Consider the following 10838-nt stretch of genomic DNA (forward strand, 5'->3'; position numbering starts at 1 on the left):
AGAAATCAATGCAAAAGTCCTAAGAAGAAGAATGGAGATGATTCTGCTAATGCTGTAACAGAAGAGGTACAGGATGCAGTACTTCTTGCAGTAAACAGTCCATTTGAAGATTGAGTTTTTGATTCAAGAGTTTCGTTCCATACCACTCCACATCGAGAAATCATACAGAATTATGTTGCAGGTGATTTTGGTAAGGTGTATTTGGCTGATAGTTCAGCCCTGAATGTTGTAGGTATGGGAGACGTCCGGATATTGTTGCCCAATGGATCTGTTTGGTTACTGGAGAAGGTTCGACATATTCCTGACCTAAGGAGGAATCTGATTTCTGTTGGACAACTTGATGATAAAGGACATGCAATACTATTTGTTGGTGGTACTTGGAAGGTTACAAAGGGAGCTAGGGTATTGGCTTGTGGAAAGAAGACTGATACTCTGTATATGACCTCATGTCCAAGAGACACAATTGCAGTTGCTGATGCAAGTACTAATACAAGCCTATGGTATCGCAGACTTGGTCACATAAGTGAGAAAGGGATAAAGATGCTGCTGTCAAAAGGAAAACTACCAGAATTGAAGTCCATTGATTTTGACATGTGTGAAAGTTGCATCTTAGGAAAGCAGAAAAAGGCGAGCTTCTTGAAAACTGGCAGGACACCGAAGGCTGAAAAATTGGAATTAGTACATACTGATTTGTGGGGGCCTTCTCCAGTTGCATCCCTTGGAGGTTCAAGGTACTACATCACTTTCATTAATGACTCAAGCAGAAAGGTAGGAGTTTATTTTCTGAAAAATAAATCTGATATATTTGAAACTTTTAAGAAGTGGAAGGCGATGGTTGAGACAGATTCAGGTTTGAAAGTAAAATGTTTGAAGTCAGATAATGGAGGAGAGTACATAAATGAAGGGTTCAGTGAGTATTGTGCTGCACAGAGAATTAGGATGGAGAAGAACATTCTTGGGACACCACAGCAGAATGGTGTGGCTGAGTGCATGAACAGAACTCTTAATAAGCGTACTAGGAGTATGAGGTTGCATGCTGGACTACCAAAAACTTTCTGGGCTGATGCTGTTAGCACTGCAGCTTACCTGATAAATCGAGGACCATCAGTTCCCATGGAGTTCAGACTTCCTGAGGAGGTTTGAAGCGGTAAAGAGGTAAAGTTTTCATACTTAAAAGTTTTTGGCTGTGTTTCTTATGTTCATATTGACTCTGATGCTCGTAGTAAACTTGATGCAAAGTCTAAAATATGTTTTTTCATTGGATATGGTGATGGAAAATTTGGCTATAGGTTTTGGGATGAACAAAACAGGAAAATCATTAGAAGTAGAAATGTGATATTTAATGAACAGGTTATGTATAAGGACAGGTAAACTGTAGTGTCAGATGTTACAGAGATAGATCAGAAAAAATCTGAGTTTGTCAACTTAGATGAATTGACTGAAGGTACTGTCCAGAAAAGGGGTGAAGTAGATAAGGAGAATGTAAATTCACAGGTAGATCTGAGTACACCTGTAGTTGAAGTCCGCAGATCTTCTAAGAACATTAGACATTCACAGCGTTATTCACCCACTCTAAATTATCTCCTGTTAACTGATGGTAGTGAGCCAGAGTGTTATGATGAAGCCTTGCAAGATGAGAATTCAAGCAAGTGGGAGTTAGCCATGAAGGATGAGATGAATTCCTTGTTGGGGAATTAAACATAGGAACTGACTGAATTGCCAGTAGGAAAGAAGGCTTTGCACAACAAGTGGGTATACAGAATAAAGAATGAGCATGATGATAGCAAACGTTACAAGGCCAAATTAGTTGTTAAAGGGTTCCAGCAGAAGGAAGGCATTGACTACACAGGGATATTTTCTCCAGTTGTGAAGATGTTAACAATCAGACTGGTACTAGGAATGGTGGCTGCAGAAAACTTACATCTTGAACAGTTAGATGTGAAGACAGCGTTCCTTCATGGTGACTTGGAAGAAGACCTTTACATGATTCAGCCAGAAGGGTTCACTATTCAGGAACAAGAGAATCTAGTCTGCAAACTGAAAAAGAGCTTGTATGGCCTAAAACAAGCTCCAAGACAGTGGTACAAGAAATTTGACAGTTTTATGCATAGAATTGGGTTCAAGAGATGTGAAGCTGATCACTGTTGCTATGTTAAGTCTTTTGACAATTCTTACATTATATTACTGTTGTATGTGGATGATATGCTTATTGCAGGGTCTAGCATTAAGGAGATTAATAATCTGAAAAAGCAATTTTCCAAACAGTTTGCAATGAAGGATTTGAAAGCTGCAAAGCAAATCCTTGGTATGAGAATTATCAGAGATAAGACTAATGGTACACTGAAACTTTCACAGTCAGAGTATGTGAAGAAAATTCTCAGTAGGTTCAACATGAATGAAGCTAAACCAGTAAGCACACCCTTGGGTAGTCATTTCAAACTAAGCAAAGAACATTCACCGAAGACAGAAGAAGAAAGGGACCACATGAGCAAGGTGCCCTATGCCTCAGCTATTAGCAGCTTGATGTATGCTATGGTGAGTACAAGGCTAAACATTGCACATGCAATGGGAGTTGTGACCAGATTCATGAGTAGGCCTGAAAAACAGCATTGGGAGGCAGTCAAGTGGATTTTGAGATATCTGAAAGGTTCATCAGATATATGTCTTTGCTTCACAGGTGCAAGTTTGAAACTGCAGGGTTATGTAGATGCTGATTTTGCTGGTGATATTGATAGTAGAAAGAGTATTACTGGGTTTGTTTTTACTTTGGGTGGTACAGCTATATCATGGGTTTCAAATTTACAGAAGATTGTTACTTTATTTACTACGAAAGCTGAGTATGTTGCAGCAACTGAAGTTGGAAAAGAGATGATTTGGCTACATGGTTTTTTAGATGAATTGGGTAAGAAGTAGAAGATGGGCATTCTACACAGTGACAGTCAGAGTGCAATCTTTCTTGTCAAAAATTCAGCTTTTCATTCAAAGTTGAAGCATATACAGACAAAATGCCACTTTATCCGTTCTCTTGTTGAAGATAAGCTGGTAATACTTGAGAAGATTTGTGGATCTAAGAACCCGGCAGACATGTTGACTAAGGGTGTCACTATTGAGAAGTTGAAACTGTGCGCAGCTTCAATTGGTCTTCTAGCTTAAGGACAGGAGGATGAGTTGCAGGGATGAGGGATTTGTTTTTTGGAAGATTGTGGTTGATGTTGGTGATTGAATTAGTCTCCAAGTGGGAGATTTGTTGGGTTTTATGGAGCTTAGTTTTGTTCGATCCAGTTCGACGACCCAACTTGACTTGACCAGAATAATATTGTGTGGTTTTTAATGGGAGATTTATTGAGGTTTAGTCCATGGAGTGAAGGCTTAGGCTAATAGGTCCAAGTTGGAGCGCTCATGGACAAGCCTTTTGGGGGTTCGGGGGCAACGCCCCTGGGAAATTTTTTTTGGCTCATTATGTATATGTAGAAACCGACTTTGGTGATTAGGGTTTTAAGGAGGTTGTGTTGCCGTGTTTTATATAGAGAGAAATATTGTAGCCGCAAGTTGTACTCTATACTCTTCCTTGATAATAGTGAAATCTCTGCAGCTCCGTGGACGTAGGCAAATTGCCGAACTACGTAAATATTGTCTTGTGCGTGTAATTGTTTTTCTTTGGCGTGTGTTTTCTCTATTTTTGTTTCTCACAAGTTAGGAATTCAGTGAAATTCCCTACACTTCTTGATCCCACCAAATACAGCAAGGGGAGGTCTAGGCCTGTTGAACGTCACAAACTATTTTTCATCTCAGAACCAAATTGTTCTAGTTGAGTTCGACCCTAATGTGAAAGATGAACAGGATGGGATCCTCAATTTCTCGCTGCTATTTTGCTTCCAACAGGCATATCATGTAACACAAGGGACCGAGCCATGCAAAACAATTGTAGTTTTGGTTCTGTTTTATTGTCCGTTTGGAGGATGATCAGCTTAATTTAGAATTTTAGCTTCTTTTTAGTATTATTTATGGGTATTATTTACAAGTCTTATTGTACTATTCAATTAACTTTTAACTTTTTTTCTACACTTTTAGTAAAAAAATTTCAATCTTAGCTAAATAAGTTATTTCCAAAAGAACCCTTTGTCTAATTTTTTTGCTGAACATGCAGTAAGTACTTCACTACTTTTCAATTAATCTTAGGGGAATGCCACATTTGAGAATTGAGATAGCTTCTACTATATTAGTTAATAAATCTGTTTGTTTAATATTTTATATATATATATATATATATATATATATAGATTGGGATGGAAGGACTTTATACCACGACATTGTATTTATAGCAAAATCAACAAAATAACCTCTGTATAATTTTGAACATCATGAGAAAAACCAAACATCTATACAATAGTATGACCTCGTTTAAATTTTACCTTTTAGGTTGTAAAAGGATCACGTAAATAAAGTCAAGCTGCTCTAATATAATTGTCACAATTGCTCTAATATAGTTGTCACAAATCCTCCAAATCCGAGAAGTCTACCAGAACTCATTTCAATGGAGGATAGGGGCAGAAGCGCAGAACAGAGTTTTTATTTTTATTTTTTTCCTCTTCCTCTTCAGAATAAGAGGCAGAGAGAACCGGCTATTGGAAGGAAGGAGAGAATAAAGAAGAGAAAACGGGGGGTGGTGGGGCTTTATATCGGGGCTTACAGACTCTTCTGCCATTTTTATTACAATAGCCTAAAAGTTCGCCAAAGGCTCAATCCAACCAATATAGCTTATGCTAAGAAGCCCGTCAATGTCCAGAAGCTGTAATGAATCTTCAACACTAGAAGTAAATAGAATAACCTTATGGGAAACTCCCTTTCACTGTTTTCTTTGAATGCCAAACACATGTATAATAGTATCTACTTAATCTACTGAACTTCCTCAGTTTGAAGAATACTTCCGCAAAGGAAACTATCATGAAAGAAATACAGTATTCGTACTAAATCAAAAATCATGAATTCCCTCTAATGCATCCCTTTAATTAAGGGGGTTATATCTATGATGAAAATAAGGTATCATAAATTTGAAGATAAGCTATCACTTCTCTTGTAATAATTAATGCTTGCAAAATTGGATCACAATAGCAATGCACTAAATCAATCGTGTCTATCCAGAAACTTCTCTATGAGGACTGAAAATGCTGCAAAGCCAGCGCAACCAGCACAAGCTGCTTTTGGACCACCTAGAAACACAAAACAGAAGACAATTAAGATGTAACATGGGAAGAAAATGAAGAGAATGTAAAGAATCATGATAGCAATAATTCACGGTAAAAGAACTCTAATATGTGGGTTGAGTGCCAGTCAGTTTTTGTGACCTTTCTTAAAAAGGGGGGGAAATGCGGAAAGAAAGTGCAATAGGCATGAGAGAAGATCTACTAAAGAATACAGCCTCAATCTACAACATTATGCATCATCTGCAAAGTTCATAACATTATCCGAAGGCACCTCATTATGATTATGAGAAATATAAGAGACTAAATCCTTCAAGAGAGTAGAATAAGCAAAGGACAGCAAGAGTGTCTCCTTAAAGAGTAACCAAAAGAACTTATGTCAAATGACTACACTGTAAATGAGTAAAATGAGACATAAGCCACCACCATGTCACAAAATTAATGAATACCTTGGTTCTAAGTAAACCTTTTTTGCAACCGTAAATGTTCATACAGTCAAAGGCAAGCATGTAGCTTCCTGAGTTTGATGTTAAAGCTTAGCAACCAAGCCCAACTAAGCCGTTCCCCTGTATTTTAGGAGAGTTCCACGCAACCAAGTCCAGAAGTAGGCACCTCTCTACAGGTTCCCCCTCCCCCCCCTTCCTAATCAAGGAAGCTTTATAATTTAAGTAATAAATAAATAAAAGCCCCAAAGCAATTAACAGTTATCTCTTCAGGTATTTGACAATATATTATGGCCTACATGTCATATAGATGTATCTCCAAAGCTCCTAAACAACACTATTTAAAGCTACTAAAACAGTAGCCATTTTTTTGGGATAAGTACAATAATTTTATTCAAAAGAGGAGATAGATCAAATACACAATGTGTATTAACCCACTCCTAAAGAATTACAATTTCAAACTCAAAAGGTCTAGAAAGCCTTAAACAGAAGAAAAGGGGATACTGCCCGAAACAGTCATCCACTTGTATACAGACTTCAAAATCATTCGCTTCACAACATGATTAGGTCACTCAACACCATCAAAGGTCCTACTATTCCTCTCCGCCAAATGGTCCCCAACACACACAAAGGAGTAGCCTTCCATATCTTAAAATGGATATAACAACAAAACTTTACCCAACAACTAAATCAAGTCTTTGGCATGACCCAAGAGATTCAGAGTATACACAAATGAACACAAGGCCATTGCTAAGGAAAATTGAACAGAAGGTGATCAACAGGCTCTTCATTACCAATGCACATGCAACACCAATCATACTCATAAGAGTGTTTTTAAAGATCCTCCACTAAAATTTCACCCAAAGCTTTTGTCCAAACAAAGAAAGCTATCTCACAAGGTACCTTTATACTCCAAATACTCCTCCATGGAAAGTGTACTACTGCAGGTCCTCTCAGATGCCCATAGAAAAAGCAGTGATTTCATTACATTCACAATCACATCCATTGTTGTAAGCATATCTCAAACCAATCAGATCTTTTCCATGATACTGATCAACAGAGCTCAATACTTATGCCATTTTGTGTTCTTTTCTTTTTCCTTTTTTTATGTCAATATATAACATAATAGAATCAAAGGGAATATTTCACAGCTAACAACATAGACTACTAGAGAACATGAATATCGTTGTATATGTATTCTTTTTTCTTTTCTTCTTTTTTTTTTTTTGGGGGGGGGGGGGGGGTTGATGGGGGTAATAATAGTATATGAATTCTACTTGAGTTAGAAATCTACTTCTACCTCACTTCTCCAAAAGTTAGCTCTAAAAATTTTAATGAGTTACAATTTTGTTTCCCTAAAAAATTTAAAATGTATCAATTTTGTGCATATGTCCATTTGCCGTTAAATAAATTGCAAATGTGATAGACAGAATGCTGACATGAGTCCATGAAACATTAAAAAGCTAACATGGCCTGCAATAAATTTAACAAGAAGAATGAAATTGACACCTTTTAAATATTGCAGAGACATAATTGTAACTTCTTAAATTTGAGGGACAAAAATCAAATGTGAGCCAAATTATTGGGAAAATTTTATATTTCAGCCTAGTCCTTTTCTTTTTTAAATAAGATTTCAACCTATGCATAATGAAACTGCATATAAGCAAAGAGAAGCCATCATCCAAAATTCATCTTGGACAAACTGCAATAATCAGCCATCCTCTCAAATCCTAGCTGCTGAGTTTGGATCACCCAACAACCCTCAAAAGAGAGGGAAGATCAAAACCTAATCTCCTTTGCAATTAAAAAACCTTTTTTGCTTCAAACTTTCAGATATAGAATAGCTTCAAAGAAAAAAGTTCTTTGACAATATATTATACGACTAAACCAGGGCACAGTAGTACAGAAATATAACCCAAGGGTAAATAATGCCTTAGGTTCAACAAGAAAGATACTATGGTATGAGAGTCACAAGCACAACAATCCTACGTTCCATGCTTTAGACTCCTTATGGAGCAAACCAAGCCACTTGACTAAATTTCATCAACATCAACATCAAATCTAGCAGAGAAGTTTACGTTTTCCACCAGATGGGTGAGCAAAATACTGATTACTAATAAGCAAACAAGCAAATTTTTGCAAAAATTAATCTGCTATATTCATGACAGTTAGAATTCAATCCATATAATCTATAAACTTATAGCTGAAGGCCAGAAGCTATGTGGTAAACAGAATGACATCTGCAGTAATCCAAAATACATGGTCCTTGGTAATATCTGTAATTATATCTTATCTAACAGCAATTCACAAGTTAGTATGCTAGTATGTGTGTGTGTATCTAAAAGAAAAGGTCTCAAGTGATGGATAAAGAAATTACCTTTTGCTGATAGTGTGCCTCCTGTTACACACCCAGCAACAACAGTATTTGTCATGTCATGTTTTGCCCGTGCCTTAAAAGACAAAATTCCGAATCATTTATTATGAAAAGAATCGAAACAAACAGAAGCCTGACTTTTCACTCTAGATTTACAAAAATACCTTCTCAACAACACATTCAGCTGCTGAAAACACCAAGCCCATAATTGCAAATGCTTTGGCGGAACTCAAGCTCCGCCGCCCCATCTGCTTTGCTGTATAAATAAACTGCTGCCTACCAGTCATTTCCTCTTGCATTATAGGGTTGTCCAGTGCTCCTAGAAACATACCCATGAATAATCCAAGCCCACCTCCTATAAACATTTTCATGCCACCACCAAAAATAACAAATCATTATTACTGATGTATAATAGAACTTGGCCAAGATAAATTTAGAGTCTTCCACTCTCATGAGCATATAAAACTTCAAGTTTAATATAATGTTTCTTACTTTTCTTTGGGGGTTATATTCTCAATGGCCTAACCGACCCTAAAACTAACTATATCAGGAATCAAATTGAAGCTACATCGTAAACATAAGATCAGCTTGGTAAAATGTCTTGTTCCACGACAAGACCATTTGCAAGTTGAGCTAACTGAACCAACATTACTGACAAATATCTTAATATCCATTTGTTGGGTTGCTGAGAAAATGTGGACAGAGGGGCAAAAGTAAAGAAGTTCCGAGATTCCGAAAATATATGTACAAAACAAACGAATTGACCCAAAAAAGAAAAGAAAAAAAAGGCTTTTTCATATTTTCTAGGAAGCCAAACAAAAAGGGGAAAAGCAAAAAGAAATCAAACCCATTTGCAAAAATCACAAAAATAAAAACGAAAAAAGGGTGCTTGGTTCATACCCATGACCCCACTAACGACGCTGCGGACAGCGCAGTTGTTCCAAATGTCTTGGCCGCGTATTTCCTCGGCGGTGGGCAGTCTTATAGGCTCAATCGGAGGAGGCTTCTCTGCTTCTTTAGAGCTGGAGGAACCGTTTGTAGATTCAGTTCCCGTATTAGAAGCCATAGTGTATGAGTATGAGAAGCAAAAGATGAAGAAGAATCAGGGAGGGTTTGTGGCCTCGCCGCCAGTGAAGTATGGAAGAGTGTTTAGTAGCTCTACGATGGTCTTTATGAAGCTCATTTAGAAAGAAGAGTTGGAAAAGAAAATAAACGAGTGTTGTGACGAGGTTTTTGGAATTTGGAATTTTTGGCTTGGGTTGGGGTGCAAGAATTTAGAATTATTCGCGTGCGCTTGGTGCTTCTTTGAGGGATGGTTGTCACCGTCTGTGTACTCTAGCACTGTATGCTGCTTTTTTTTTTTTTTTTTTTTTTTTTTTCTGATTATAGATTTTTTTCTATATATTCAGCTTTTAAAAATTATTTTGTTATAAAGTCTCTAATCTCTATTACAACTTTTTTTTTTAATAACTGTCTCTATTACAACTTATTTAGTTATATAACCTCTTTTTGGAACTTAATTTTATCAAAATCAAGTTTTATGTAATTAAGTACAATGTGAAACTCGAGTGTGAGAAAATCAAATTTTACGTTTGCCATATATCATCGAATTGCATAAAATTCGATTTTGGAGAAGTTGAGTTATACTTTGAACTCAATTTGGAGAATGTCAAGTTCCAAAAAGAGGCTACATAAATAAATAAGTTTCATAATTTTTTTTTAATAAAATAATCTTCAAAACCCAAATATTTTAAGATGTTAAATTGAAGGACCAAAAATAATCACTCCAAGCATACTACTCCAATATTTTTACTTTACTGAAGAGGGTTGTTATTAAAGCTACTAAGGAGAATCTTAACTATTTCATATAGAAGGACAACAATAGTTTAGCCTATGGTTGTGAAGTGGATTAGGATGTAGTTTCCACTCCTAAGAAAGAAAGGGGCTTGAGTTTGAGAATGTGCAAATATTTAAATCAATGATAAATAATGCTAAGAACACGTTTGATCTAAAAAGTTAATATCAATTTAGAGCTAGCTTGCTTTAGTTAAGATGAGGGAGGAGGATAAGGGTATTTGACTTCCATCTAAATCAAGCCACTATATTTGTGCAAACACCTAGGATTGCATTGGAGGGATCATAACAGAGATTGATTGCCTAGAACCAAATTTGAATGGAGATTAGTCCAAAGTCACGAGGTTGGGTGTCTAGTGCATTCAATAGTATAGTCAAGTTCACCACATAAAATGTTTCATGCATATCCATAAGACAAAGAGTTAAAGCATTAGTACAGTACCCAATCTCTCAAATGTTATATATTGGTATATTTTAGCATCAAAATCTCAAAAAGTCCCATTACCCGGTCTTCTAATTGTAAAAAAATTTACAATCTTGCTACAATACCACCTAAATCAAGATGGTACTGTAGCAGGATTGTGTAATAAAAAATTGTTTTTTAATCTCTGTTTCATCTTCTCTCTCCTCTCTCTGTCTTATTATTGCAATTCTCTTTCTCTCACTTCCTTCTCTCTCTTTCTTTTTGCTCTCTCTTCTTCAAACCCGAAACCATCTCAGGCTTCATTCCTCTCTCTGAAATCGGCATGGAGACAACGACAATGGAGGCGTGGAGATCAACTTCGGTGGTGGAGGCATGGAGATTGTGGAGCCGTGGTGGTACCGTGGTTGTGGCTAGGTAATAGTGGTAGTGGTGTTGGGTGTCAATGTTGGGTAGCGATGGCTGGGTAACCGTGGTTGTGGCTAAGTTCCAATGGGTTTAGGTTGGATTTTTGGAATGGGTTTGATTTCCGATAGGTTCTGATG

At 36.8% G+C, this 10838-nt stretch overlaps 1 protein-coding gene across 1 annotated transcript; it reads right to left on the minus strand.

Annotated features, from left to right (window-relative positions):
* Positions 1-4815: 4815 nt before the first annotated feature.
* Positions 4816-9256, minus strand: LOC115990027 (mitochondrial import inner membrane translocase subunit TIM22-4-like). Its single transcript, XM_031113891.1, has 4 exons — positions 8919-9256; positions 8183-8373; positions 8022-8094; positions 4816-5210 (listed from the first exon to the last, which is right to left on the minus strand). The coding sequence occupies exons 1-4, from the start codon at positions 9082-9084 to the stop codon at positions 5125-5127; spliced, it is 516 nt and encodes a 171-aa protein (XP_030969751.1). The 5' UTR covers positions 9085-9256; the 3' UTR covers positions 4816-5124.
* Between the last annotated feature and the right edge of the window lie 1582 nt (positions 9257-10838).

The sequence above is a fragment of the Quercus lobata genome, chromosome 1 (assembly GCF_001633185.2).
Source record: "Quercus lobata isolate SW786 chromosome 1, ValleyOak3.0 Primary Assembly, whole genome shotgun sequence".
NCBI classification, from domain to species: Eukaryota; Viridiplantae; Streptophyta; class Magnoliopsida; order Fagales; family Fagaceae; genus Quercus; species Quercus lobata.

Coding starts and splice junctions, on each gene's coding strand:
- LOC115990027 (XM_031113891.1), bottom strand. CDS start 9,084: ATGGCTTCTAATACGGGAACTGAATCTACAAACGGTTCCTCCAGCTCT. Junction 8,374..8,918: donor CGTCGTTAGTGGGGTCATGG/GTATGAACCAAG, acceptor AAATGTTTATAG/GAGGTGGGCTTGGATTATTC. Junction 5,211..8,021: donor AGGCACACTATCAGCAAAAG/GTAATTTCTTTA, acceptor TTGTGTTTCTAG/GTGGTCCAAAAGCAGCTTGT.